At 39.2% G+C, this 14,210-nt stretch overlaps 1 protein-coding gene across 1 annotated transcript in view; it reads right to left on the minus strand.

The window, feature by feature from the left end:
• The window catches only part of LOC104616915 (putative germ cell-specific gene 1-like protein 2), a 12,617-nt gene extending 396 nt beyond the window's left edge, over positions 1–12,221 (minus strand). The window contains exons 1-4 of the mRNA XM_010282116.1: positions 11,912–12,221; positions 9,906–9,953; positions 7,457–7,609; positions 3,420–3,531 (exon numbers count right to left, since the gene is read on the minus strand). Of these exons, the coding sequence (XP_010280418.1) occupies positions 3,420–3,531; positions 7,457–7,609; positions 9,906–9,953; positions 11,912–12,221 (623 nt within the window). The remainder of the gene's footprint in view (positions 1–3,419; positions 3,532–7,456; positions 7,610–9,905; positions 9,954–11,911) is intronic.
• Between the last annotated feature and the right edge of the window lie 1,989 nt (positions 12,222–14,210).

Raw genomic sequence — 14,210 nt, forward strand, 5'->3', positions numbered from 1 at the left:
GGAGGAGGAAAGATTCTTTGTTAATGACCATCCACATACCTGACTTATGTAGTTGACCTCTGCATATTGGTTATCATATTCACATTTAACATTCCTGTTTAATGAAGCCCTACCTCCAATTTCTCTGTTTATTCTACTTAGAGCTTAACATCGGAAAGAGGAACTATAAAAAAATGAGGTTGCATAAAAAATTAAAGGATGGAGCTATTGAGACTACAAATCTCACAGGCAATACTGAGAAAAATGTGTGCCTGTTACACAAAAGGGTTAAAAAGAAAAGTGAAGGCACAATTAAATAGCTGACTAAAGCAGGCTTGAGCACTGAAGTGCATTCCTGAGAAAATATAGGTCATGACTGAACAGAGAGAAAAGGACATCAACTCTGAAGTGTTAAAAGTAAAACCATAAGAAGACAGAACTGAAAAATGATGCTGAGGTACAATTTGCTAAAAATGTGTGAAACTTCCAGAATACTGAGGGAATACTCCATATGAGGTGTGTTATGGGAATTTACTACAGGGCAGGTCTTTAGAAACACAATGTTGTCTCTTGAGGAGAGGATGCCTCAATCTGAGAAACACAAGGAGAGGGAGAGATTCACAAAGAATAGAAATGTCTTTCAACCTCCAGGGAAGCTGCTGAAGAGAAAACAGAAATATGGAGGGATTTATTGAAAAGATGTTCAGGGGTACCACAGAGTGAGTCTACCCACCATTAGCAATTCTAGCACTATAAAGGAATAAGAAAGGTCTTCACGCTTCCTGGGCCAGGTGGAAGAAAAACCCTGCCCACAGCAACTGGATGGGAAGACAGGGGCAACTGTGGCAGGTAGAAGAACCATGACAGAGGCTCAGTAGTTCTTGCAGGAATAACTAACTGCTTTACTAGATCTGGTGATTGGGATGAAAAGCTGCTGCCATGCGCCCAATTCTTTGTTTTCCTTGGCTACTAACTAGGTGATGATAAGTCGAAACGAAAAAGTAGCGAAGTCTGCCTGTGCCTCTGTGTGCCCATGCCCCTGTCATGGTCTTGGTAACATTGTTGGCCACAAGCGGGCGCTGAGGTAGTTGGAAAGGGAGTGTCAGTCATCACCATCAATGCCCCTTTTTTTGGCATCTGTTCTCTTTCTTCTTGTAAAAGACAAATAGCTTCAGCATTCTTCCTCTCTTACCATCAGATGAAATTCTCACATGCAGTCAGTGGGAGAGCAGCTGAGGGAGGCTGAAGATGAGGGTTCATACAATTGTAAGGGAGGTGCGAATGTGGGTTATCAGAAGAGAGACAACATTACATATGAAACAAGCTAAGAGGAAAGAAACCAAGGGAGACAGCTGGGAGAAGGGAGGGAGGCACCTGTATGTATGTCCTGTTTTATTTTTAGATTACTATCAAACAGGGTCATGTAGCTGCTGTTTAGGCTGAGAAAAGGAAAGAAGTGACTCTTGATAGAAAAATAGAGCATACAATTGATTAGAAAAAAGGCACCACACAGACCGTCCTCTTCAATGTCTTCCTGTATGCAGGTACTGATGGCTTGGAAAGTCTTGTGTTGGTAGAAGCATTTATTTGGGCATTCAGTGGACCAGGCTGCACTGAATTATTAGAAGACAGCAATGAAATCTTCAATACCTGAGTATGTGCCACATGGTGAAAGTCATTAGACCAGGTGCTCGGGAGAAGGCTGACTGTCATGACAGCAGTGATGACATCAGTGATGAATATGATAATGGTGGTTATAGTGGCATCAATAGAGTTATGGCAGTAACAGCAATAGTAACAGTGATTTAGGTGTTTTTCTTCTCCTCCCAATGGGGTGGAAAGGAGGGAACTCAGTTGGAAAGGCTCCTCAGTACTGGTCTGCAGTTTTCTGTTTCTACTCCCATAAGAAGGGAGAAGTAAAGAAGGAAAACTCCCTCTCTTTCCACTGACCACTCTTCTTAATTGATTTTAGAGTAAAAACGGGCCTAATCCCATTCATGAAAGAAATGGAGACACGTCCAAGAAAAGAGATCAGAGCCCCAGACTAGGGAAACCAAATTATTATTGCAAAGCAAAAACATGAATGAATGGAAGCAGTGAGAGTCAAAGCAGCAAAAAGTATCTAAGTCTGAAAGTAGGGAAGAAGGCACTATTTGAGGATCCTGCACAGCTCCTATGGTACCTGTTGAAAGTATCCAAATATTCCCTGGACATTGCCCAGGGTGTTGTCTGGACACTTGGTATCAGACCTTCTCAGACCAGTATTTCCTGACAGAAGGGGGATCACCCTTTCCACTTTAAGCAAGTGGGTGACATATGGGTGCTGGGCCACCTCATCTGTTGGACAAACAGGACAAGATACACCATTTGTCATGATCTGGCTGATGTACAGCTTGAGTCTTTCCGTGCTCTGAAAGCACTAGAGAAACATCGCCATTTATACACATGTAAGAATAGCTTCAAACAATCTGCTGCTGCCTGGGATACAGACTCCTGGAGAGATGCAGAGCAATGTACAGTGACCTTTAGATGAGATTTGAGTTATTAGGAAGGTGAAAAATAACAGAACAAAAGACAAAAGAAACCCCTATTTCACTGCAAAAATCCCTAGCGAGTCTGCATTGTAAAGACTGCATACAGCTATAAGCTCTTGTTCAATAATGGTACAATAAAGTAGAAAGAGCAACAAGAATGGGTGACAATGAGCTGTGATCTCGTCTGTCAGAGCACGTATGAAGGAGACAATCAGCCTGAGCTCTGCTCTACTAACCCAAAATATTGGTCCTTATCGACTTTTGATTTAACCCAATACAGTTGTTCCTATTCTTTTTCTCAGTCAGTTGGGGAAAATAGCAGCAGTTTCCAGCACCTGAACATTCAAATGGACCAGATTTGATGAGTTTTCAAAGACACATCCCTGTAGCAAAAATCTTCTGAACAACCCTCTTTCTTAATAAATTCACTAGATCTCCTCAAAGGATATGTTACAATTACAAATAATGTGTTTTTACACAAGCCTGTTTTCAAAAATTTGAACCATTTTGTCTGAAATGTTCCAGGTACAACAACCGGAAGCATATATCTAATAGTGAAAAAATCAGCTAAAACTCGAAGAGTTTTAAACAATTTATGCAAGGTAATTGTCCTGGGAGATGAGGGTACTAAAACTGGGTCTTATGTGTAAGGAGAAGAGCCTCTGCTTTGTGCAGAGCAGTTGGAGGTCTCTGTACTGTCTAAAGGATGACAAATGCAAAATTCACAATCTTAAGTATTCTATGCAATAATCTAAGACAATTGAACTTGGAGAAAAACAGCTGGTTACTGAACCCCAGGAGTGAAATAAGGTATACCTGTTTTTTATAAATTAGGTATACATTCCTTGAACATTAGGTGAAGTGACTGAAGTGTAATGGAAGAACCAAATATAAACCAATAGGTACCAATAGGACCAGCCATAATCCCATGTGTGAGGTCTCCAGTCTTCAGGACCAAGATTTACAGTCATTTGAAATACTGTTGTGTACATCATGTGAGCAACCATGCCCAGAAGACCTAAAAAATATAATATCATAAGAACATTAGAAAATGTAAATTGAGGACATTCTTCTTTGTTAACTTTTTGCAGTTGTCCCTTGAGCTCCTGAAGAATATTTTATGAAGTATCTGAATACTATAAATCACTCCAAAATACTGGACATTATAATCCAAGTGTATTTGTGTGTCATGTATTTGCCAATACAATCACAAATACAGTCCCTTGACATCTATTCTGCATGCTAGAACAATCTAGGGGAGCAATGGGACACGCAACCCATAGATTTTAAAAGGCAATAAATTGATTGGCTCTCATCCTCTGAAAACTTCTTAGTAGTTCAACCCTGAGCAGGGATCAACCATTACAACAAAGTATTGCTCATCTGCATTGCACAGGACACATTTCCCACAGTGTCCTATTGTTCAGTGGAAAGCTTTTTCAAAAGCATGCGGTCATATGCTCTTTCCCAGTGCCTTAAATGCAGCCAGATTTATCAGTGTTATGTAGGTGAATGAAAATTCAACAAACACTTAATGGCCATTTGTGAACATCTAATTTTTTGTTTCCAGATTCATTTACAAATCCATAAAAACCCTTGCAGTATCAACTATCCCACTATCTAAAACACATTAACTTCTCAGAGCAGACAGTTCCCCACCAAACTCACAAGATCCAATTTCTTAGATGTTCCTAAAGTAGGTCTGTTTCATGAATCCTTACAAAACTAGCTAGCTAGCACACAGTATCTTTCAGTCTAGGACACACGTCCTCCGGTGTAACGAGACAGGGCTGACAATGACCTGACTTCAGTAATCACTGGGAAATGGCCTTCCCTGAAATACTGGTATTGCCTGAAACACCATCAACAGGCAATTAGGAGAGCCTTTTTATGTAGCACAGACCCAAGAGGCTTCATGCTGTGAACTACCTCATTCGGTAGTTAGCTGTCACCCTGATAGCACATTCCTTCATAAACTCTTTGGAGAAAGTTGTTTGACTGTTGTCCTGGTTTCAGTCAGGATAGAGCTGGTTTTCTTCGCAGAAGCCAGTGTGAGACTGTGTTTTGGATTTGGGATGAGAAACTGTTGATAATGTGCTGATGTTTTGGGTTGTTGCTGAGCAGCCAAGGACAGTCCAGCTTCTTGTGCTGGCCTGCCAGCGAGCAGGCTGGGGGGGCAAGGGGGGCTGGGAGGGGACACAGCCGGGACAGCTGACCCAGACTGGCCAAAGAGATATTCCCTACCATACGACGTCATGCCCAGTACATAAACTGGAGTTGGCCGGGGGGCGGAAATCGCTGCTCGGGGACGGGCTGTCGATCACTGGGTGGTGAGCAATTGCTGTATTGGGCATCACTTGTTCTTGTACATTACTTTGTTGGTATTATCATTGTTGTTTCCTTCTTTCTGTCTGTCCTATTAAACCGTGTTTATCTCAACCCACGAGTTTTTTTTTTCCCCAATTCTCTTCCCCGTCCCACTGCGGGAGAGGGAGTGAGCGAGCGACTGCGTGGTGCTTAGTTGCCGGCTGGGGCTAAACCACGACAACTGTCAATGTGGCTATTAGAGACCAGTTGTCCATCTCTCACCAAAATGGTGGTATTATGTTATAGCCATTTTTGAGTTACATGAATGTCTGTCCTGAATCCTCCAGGATATAACTGCAGTGTGAACAAGGACTCCTGTGCTGGAGCTCTCCTCTTAGCTCTTGTACAAGGATTAAATTCTGAGTCAGGCTCAACATTTCAGCAGCGGCATCAGGGCAGTTTGGTACCTGGGAAATGGTGAAAATTTAACTAATATAGATATAAAAGGCAAGCATAGTCATATATGGGTGTCTGTCAATGTTTATTTTCATCAAAGGCCACCGAGGGCAACAGGACAGTGGTATCAATAATGTGCATTTCATAGCAGTGGAGTTAACTACCAGTGCACATGTATTTAAGAGAAAAAACTCGCAAATTAGAATAATAATTTCTGTAGTCAAGAGCTGCATGTGAGACATTATAAACCTACATACCTATGGTCAGAAAATTTCACACTGTGATTCTTCTTTTAAATGACAATGTTCTGCAGAAGTTAGAACATACGTTTTAGGATTTTATTCAGTCCAAGCTAAAGACTGAGGGAACTGAGAAAACAAACACTAGCTTTAATGTGTTTTTTTCAATGGTTAAATACTGTAACAGGCTTTTTTAATTGTGTGTTTTTAATATAGCTAGAATTGTGCAGTTACTGTTTCCAGTAGCTAAATTTTAATTTGCATTTGCTTGCTAGAATCAAGAGCATGTTTGTACAAGAAATTGCATCTTTGTTACACGTTAGGGCAACTAGATTTGGTTTATATCTAGAAAGGATTGATACATAAGTTTAACAGCTAAGACAGATGCTTTTCAACTTTTTAATATTTAAAAAAAAATTTACTAGTGGAAGTAAACAGAATGTCCAGTAAAAGCTTGTTGCTTGCTGTGTAAGCCTCCTTAATACTGTACATGCCAAAACCAAAAAGAATATTAATAAAAGTGAATATTTATTATTATTGGGAGAGGAAAAAGTTGAAAAGTAAGATGCAGGAGAAATGTGGCTTTTTTGAGAAATTAGTAGAACTGGTGATAATAGAGATTTTTATGTTTAAAAGGAAAAAGTACAATAAAAAATCTTTACTTCATGAAGAAAGGTACAACAATCACAAATGCATGAACACTAAATCCAAAAACATTAGGCTTAGGATCAAAGTCCAAAATTTTGACAGAGGAAGACAATCTTGAGATTAATTCTTTGCCATCTGCCAGTTGTTTGACTTGCAATTAGATGCCATTCTAAAAGGCATGCTTTCATTAAGTATAAATCACTTTGGACTCTAAAAATCCTGACTATATGAAGCACAGTGGCATGTGTTCCACAAAAAATTATAGTAAATAAACAGCATGATTGCTTTTGACTCTAAAATTAATAACTCTATGGAACATTGTTCCTGTCACTCCTAATTGCTGTTTTTACTGCAACATTCCTTGGTAACAATTCTGTAATATAGACAGAATCACAGAGGACTTCAGGCTGTAAGACACCTTCAGAAGTCTCTGGTCCAACCTCCTCCTTTTCAACACAGTCAACACTGAATTCAGACCAGATTCTTGAGATTGGATTGAACTCTGAACTTTCTTCCAAACTGAATTTGCCTAGGATCCTATGATTAAAATAGGCCTTGCAATAGGACCAGAGGAAATGGCCTCAAGTTGCATCAGGGGAGGTTTAGATTGGATATTAGGAAAAATTTCTTTACTGAGAGAGTGATCAAACAATGGAACAGGCTGCCCAGGGAAGTGGTGGAGTTGCCATCACTGGAGGCGTTCAAAAAACTTGTAGATGTGGCACTGCGGGACACAGTTTAGGGGGCATGGTGACTTTGGGTTGACGGTTGGACTTGATGATCTTAGAGGACTTTTCCAGCCTTAATGATTCTATGATTAGATAGCACTGGATTAGGAAGTAATATGCAGAAAATGAAGGACAATTTTAATGATGATTCTCTACTAACAATTATCCAATTACATTTTATTCCTTCTTAAAAGCGCTATTTTAATTTGGCTGTTACTATTTTTACACTTAGCATGTTGCAAATTAAAAAATCAAGCTATTTGGAAGAGTATGTTACTTTTTTATCTTTGACAACCAACCTGATAATGAAATTAAAAATTATAAAATTAAAATAATGAAGCTAAAAATAGTAAAACCTATAAATATAAAACATTAAAACAATCATATTAAGAAATCATTATGTGAAAATAATATATTCCGTAAAATTTTGCTGCATCTTCTATTGTTAGTGTCTCCATAAGTATTGCAATAGTTTTGAAAATTAGACACTGTTATTAATTTTCACATGAAAGTCTATAAATGTTGCATTTTCTGGAATGTAATAAATCAAGATCCTTAACTGTACCTGCTAATACGGTGACTACTGCAGAAAAGGCGTTGATCTTTAGCCCATCAATGACAGTACTGTAGTAGCACATTTCTACTGACATAAGAATGGCTCCAGTCAGAAGCAAAATGATGTACAGAAGCTCTGCTACAATAGACAGCCATAAAACCCCTGGAAAAGCAAATCGATAGTACTGATATTATAAGCAGTCATTTAGTATTTTCACCCTTTCTTTCTTCTTCATGTTTATTGCTTATACAACATTAAACAAAAGCTCAGATGCTGTGAGGATGCTATTATTATATCTATAGGAAGACTTCAGTGGACACCCTAAATTATAATCCCCTCTACTGCTTTCGCCGTTTAGTGGAAAAACACTTGCACATTCCTACTTCACACTGAAGAAGCTTACAGTACAAGGTGGGGCAGTATGGTTTTATACTCAGTAGCTACCCTAAAATTACCATGAACCAAAGTTAATATAAAAAGAAGAATTACTATCCAATTATCTAGTCGTTGATATCATGGTTGCTGAGTCCAGAGAGAGTGTACCAAAACAGAAGACCTTGTTACCCAGCTAACAAACTGCAAGGCCACACACACAACCACATGGCCTGAGGGTCTAGTCGTTAAATAAATTTTCCCCATGGGCTTAATTTTCTGTCAAACAGGATCTTGATTTTTTTGGACAGAGAAACCTTCACAAGCCCAGACACTCTCCAGATTTTACTAAGATCCATTTCTCTGGTTATCTGTTAATTCATCTTTTTCTGGATATCTGTTAATTGCATCTTACACACAAAGTTAATCTTCCCATTCAAGTTTCTCAGCCTGCTGTTTTACTATTAGCATGCTAATGTCCCACAGTCAGGAGCAGGAGGTCTTCACGTGTCTAGATCGTAGTAAAAAGTGGCAAACAACCTACCCAAACCTGTCCTGAGACTCCTGGTTGTAGATTCAAATAGTGATTTCATGTGAAAGTGTATATGAACAATGATAACGTAAAAATAGAAACATTGCTAAGACATGTAATTGATTACTAAATGCTACATATGGCAGTAAACAATATTTGTGTGGTAAATAACCCCTACTGCAGGCTTTGACAGTGTCTGATTTTCTCTGATTCAAAGGCCATTTAGACATTCATGTGGGGGGTTCCTGGGCAAGGTTTATTTCTCCAACAAATCTTTGTCTCAGTAAAAAATTCTGATTTTGTTCAGGAACGCCAGATGTTACATTGCCCAACAGTATTGGCTGCTCCAGCTACAAGAGCTTGCATCTTAATATTTTTAAGTGAGCCATCATTACATATGCACAGAACAACTGTGATAATCTGTGTGTATGATGACTAGGGATAATAAATTCAGGAGGGACGAGCCTGATGTGTCCTGAGTTTTGTGCACACAGCAGCCATTTCCACATGCAGAACACAAACTCACTCTTCTCCCATGCAGGGCAGGAGTCTATTTCCACACCGGATTTCACCACCCAGGGATAGCTTCTCATGTGGTTAGCAGGTTCCTAGGTGCTGTCTTAGGTGTCTTGATCTGACCTGCAGGTGCTGATGCTGTTCACAGAGTTAGTTTCAGCACTATGCCCACCAGTCGTTCCATGTGTGAGGAGTTCTCAGGGGCCCATAGTCCACCCCTCCTTTCTCAGGACTATGTCTGTGTGACTAAGAACCACATCTCATTTATATTTTTTTCTCATACTATAAAGATCTTGAATTATTTGTGCCCAAGCTGCAATAGATGGAAGGAGGACTAGCCTTCAGATACTGAGGCTTTCTTCTTCCCCAAGGGGCTGCAATTGTGTATCCAGGCAAGTACTCCAGTTCCAGTATCCTGGACATACAATTTCAACCCCCTGGAGAAAAAGGAAGACTTTTTTTTCTGGATCAGCCACTCGCAAAGTGATTGGTCTAACCACATCAGTGATGGGCAGGGCCGCTTAACAGCATTCTGCAGGTGTGTTTTATAGCAACATGAACCGTTCTTTGAAAGAGGGCAACTCTGCTTCCAGGATAATGGAAATGTCTCCTTACAGCTCTGTAAGGTAAGGTACCAGTAAGGTACAGGGAGGGGATTCAGACTGCCATCAAGATTGATTTCATCCACAACATGTCTCCCCCAAGTCCTCTCAGCATACTGACTGCCCTTGTTCACACACTGCCTGTCCCTCTGCCCTCTCCAGGCCACATGGTGCAAGCCACAAAATTCCTGGCTGAATATGGAGCTATATGAGGAAAGCGGGGGCAAAAACTTAAAAATCTTGACTTCTGGTACCCATATTCAAAGTAATTTTAAAACATATTAATATTCAAATGGAATGTTTTCAAAAGACATATAGAAGACAAAAAACTGTGTGGGATTAAAGCAAGCATTTTTCATGTTAAAATACAGAATATCTATATTGGTAAATGTGACCAGGAAGGTTTTATTTACACAAACAAAATATGCACACCTACCTCGATCAGCAGGTGGAGTCAGACTGATGAAGCTTCTACATTTCTCACCTTAAAAATAATAAAATTTATTTTTAAATAAAACTTAGGATTATTTTGTATTTCATAATGATCTAAAGAAATAGATTAATAGAAAGCAGAAAATGGAAAATCTATCATAAAAGTACAAACTGAGATGATGAGGAGAAATGGTCATGACCACATGATGTATATTTGTTCACACAGAGTTCCTGGTACATTGACCTACTCCTGGGACTTAGCTAGAGAATCCTTCCAGATTTTTTCAAGGCAGAACCAGAGTCTAGGAGACTTAGACAAAGGCTATGAATTGATTTGCAAAAGGTTGTAGCTGTGAAAGCCAGAATGGGAAAATTATCAATTCCTTTGAAAGACTGGCAGCCTGTATACCATAGAATCATAGAATAATTTGGGTTGGAAGGGACCTTTTAAGGTCATCTGGTCCAACCCCCCTGCAATGAGGAGGAACGTCTTCAAATAGAGCAGGTTGAGCCTGATCAGAGCTCCATCCAACCTGACCTTGAGTGTTTCCAGGGATGGGGCATCTACCAGAGCTGGATGCAGGACTCCAGGTGGGGTCTCACCTGAGCGGAGCAGAGGGGCAGAATCACCTCCCAAAGCCTGCTGGACACACTGCTTTGAATGCAGCCTGGGATATGGCTGGCCTTCTGGATTGCAAGCACACGTTGACAGCTCATGTCTAGCTTTCAACACACCAAAACAATCTTCCCTGTGAAGTCTCCTACCTTCCTTCCTATCTGCTCTCCTTACAGCTCTCCAACAAGGCTACTGCTTGCACAAATTTCTTCTAAGCTGGTTTCCAATTTCCTTCTGTAAGCTTTGATTTTCAAACCCGTGTGACCTTGTGACCCCCACACAGATGCTGTGAATAAAGCTCTTGGAATTAATTCTGCTCTGCTCTGAAAATACAGAGTGTTGTTTTTCCACTACTAAGTGTAGCAAGCTAGAAAACAAGAACTGCCATAGCAAATGCACTAATTAAACAACACCGGTATGCATAGCAATCACCACCTGAAAGATGTCTTTTGCTTCAATCTTCAACATTTACCTCCTTAAAATTGCGTAACTTACAAGACCTTCTGGTAGAATTGCACTTTCAGGACAGGTGGACAGGTGGTTATGAAAATATTTGCATTTTATAGCACAGATGACAGCTGATTTGATTTCTCTAAAGTTTTCTACTGTTTGTCATTTGTAAACTGATCAGGACAACAAGGGGAAAAATGTAGTGTTGATCTTATTTACAGTAAGTGCCCTATTTCTTGAACAAGATAAGCAATTCACTTATCCAAAGATCCAAAATTAACTAGAAGCTTTCTTTAATGGCAAAATAATTTCTTTTTACTGACATTTACACATGCAGAGTAACGCTCTCTTAAATGCCACCACTCATGACTAGTAGTTCTCAGAATTATGTTTTAGCAGGATGAAAATAATCTTTTTTGGCTTTGATTTATGAAAGGTGAGATCACAGTAAGAAAGTAGAAACACCTGTGCTTAAGGGGAAATTCATTAAATAACTTAAATCTCACAGATTTAATTGCTCAAATTATTTTTAAAAATAAAAAACAGATTGTGCTTTTTATGTTGCCATAGGGGATTGTAAGCAATCATTTAAGGCAAATATGTTCATTTTTGCCTAAGCAGCTAAATACTTCAGAAAAATAAAACACTTCCCTGTTAAAGTAACTTAACTTGCTGCTCTGGTTAGAAGAATAAAATAAAAAAAAATCTTCATCAGTACTACAACATGTTACTCTAAAGTTCTTTTGCAGAATTTTTTAGGATTTTTTTAGGAATAGACTACATAGTACCCTCTAAGACCTCCCTTCCCAGAGAAGAGCAACTTTTTAAGGACACTTTTTCCTTTAAAATAAAGATACAATATTGCAGCAAAGAGGAAGGTGACACCAAATAAATAGGAAGAACTCTGATTATTTTCCTAAATAAATTCATAGGGTTTTACTCACCTTCTTCATTTATAGTTTCTTCACAGGAATACCAAATCCCAGCATGAAACTTTCGGTCAACAAACTTGTCATCTCCTGTCTCCCAAATATACTGCACAGCATTGCTGTTGTTGGCATCAGGGCTATTAAACTGGATGCAGTGATCCCCTTTGCTCTCTCCTGTACAGAAAGGTTTGGCAACTTTTCTCGTCCCTTCACACCAGTAACTGCTACTGAATGCTGTAAGAGAGAAGACTAAAGACACAAAACTGAGAAAAAATGCTGCTGAAGCTCTTTGCCGTCTGTCTGCAGCTGGGACTGAAACTGGCATCCTCCAGGATGGCACTACCAATTATTTTAGAAACAACCTTTTATAAAGCTATGTATATATTTGCCTGGTGAAACACTTGCCTGTATTTACCATCCCAGTCTTCATTCCTATCAGAAAATTGTACTGGCTTAGTAGTTAAGACAGAAAGCAGAGATATGGGCATGACCAGAAATCATGTGGCAGGAGAGATTAAGGATATAAGACCATGATGTTCGGCAGTAATGTCTTGTGAAATACATATGAGGAGGTGGGACAATAAATTATAGTTTGCCCCATGAATCACAGGAGTAAAGGTACACAGAACACAGAAGCGTTGGAAGTACCCCAGTATGTAATCTGAAAAGTTTTATTTATACAAACAAAATATGCATATTTACCTTTATCAGTCAGATTCATGGAGCTTCTCCATTTCTCAGCTAAGAAATCACTAAAATCTTGAGGTTCCAAATGCTCTTGTTACACTGAACACTGATTAAATTGAATACAGTTGTGAATCTTACTGTAAAGAAATTTGTAAGGGGATAAAACCATTTACTAAGTTAGAGCATTTCACAGTATTACAGCACTTCCCAAGACCACTGGGAAGATGATTGCATGTGTTCGAAGTTCCACCAGTGACAAATGAAAGTCATAAATTATATGACTTTGCTATTGATGGGCTTCTGGGTGCTGTCCAGTCTGCCTCCATGACCATGATAGAAGTCTTGTCCAGATTAGGTGAAACAGTAGAGAAAAAGCTGAATTATCCTCATTTTGTCTGTCCATCTGTTCTCTCTGTGAAATAGCATTTTTTTTTCTTAATCTAAGAAACATTTCCTACCTTCACATGTTATATATGTTGCTTTTTCTGTTTGATCATGCAAATAAGTGATGCAAAGAACCAGAAGGAGAAGGCGTGTTAGTAAATGATTGCTTCATTTTACAACTGTAAGGTCAAAACACATGCCCTAAGGGAGCGAGATACCACAGGACAGACACTGAAGTAATATATATATCTTTTAATGAAAATCATTCTGATTTTTAAGACAACTCTCTACCAGAAGGTGTCAGGGACAGAGAAGCATGTGGTTAGACAAGTCCCAGCATGAAAAACAAACAGGACAAATGCCTATTTTAGACTGTTACAAAGATCTCAGCTTGAAGAGCTGGCCAGCAACAGAGTGAAAGATCAAGCAAGTATCTGGACTAAAAAGACAGAGCAAATCTCACAACTCAAAAAGCAGACTGTAGATTGAGCCAGGAGTTATTTTTTCCTATAGCTTTGTGTTACTGTATTTTCACCAGGATGTAGCACTTGTGAACACCACTTGAAGCCTGTTTGCATTGACGCTGCTTCTGGACAGCATTTACCAACTGCCCAGCAAGTCTGAGAACAGGATCATTGGGAGGGAAGGAGGAAAGGCCTTTTAAAGACTAAACATTTATCTATGTTCTTATTCTCAGGAATAATACACATATGGCTGTATTCAAACATGTTTTGAGGCCGGTGAAACCACTGACTCAAGGCAGTTGAGTTCACTTGGCAATAACACTGATACCTCTTCAATATGCACGAGCTTTACAGTTTTATGCCCATTATAAAATTTAACCAGTAAAAATGTCATAGCATTGTTCTCTTCTTTGACTAAATAGACCTCGAATCAGTCTCTGGAGACTTCAGAAAAAGCTCTGTCAATTTATATCTTCTGGTTGACAAGTGCAGTCTGAGATTTTTCACTGCGCCCTACTGATGCTGGTACCACAAACTTTTAATTCAATTTGTCATGTAAGAATGCTCTATATAATAGAAGAAATGAGGATTTATTAGTTAGATCTCTAATACTGTTTAAAAAATGAAAGAAAATAAAAGAGGACCAAATAGATCAGCTGGACTTTGCTTCAAAGTGTTATATTCAGTGTTTTTAGCTGGAGTAAATTTGAGAGTGAATGAGGGTGAGCAGCTGTGACTAGCATTCAGCATTATGACCTTCCTGCTTTACATTGTTTTAG

The sequence above is a fragment of the Phaethon lepturus genome, unplaced genomic scaffold (assembly GCF_000687285.1).
Source record: "Phaethon lepturus isolate BGI_N335 unplaced genomic scaffold, ASM68728v1 scaffold4710, whole genome shotgun sequence".
Taxonomy (NCBI): domain Eukaryota; kingdom Metazoa; phylum Chordata; class Aves; order Phaethontiformes; family Phaethontidae; genus Phaethon; species Phaethon lepturus.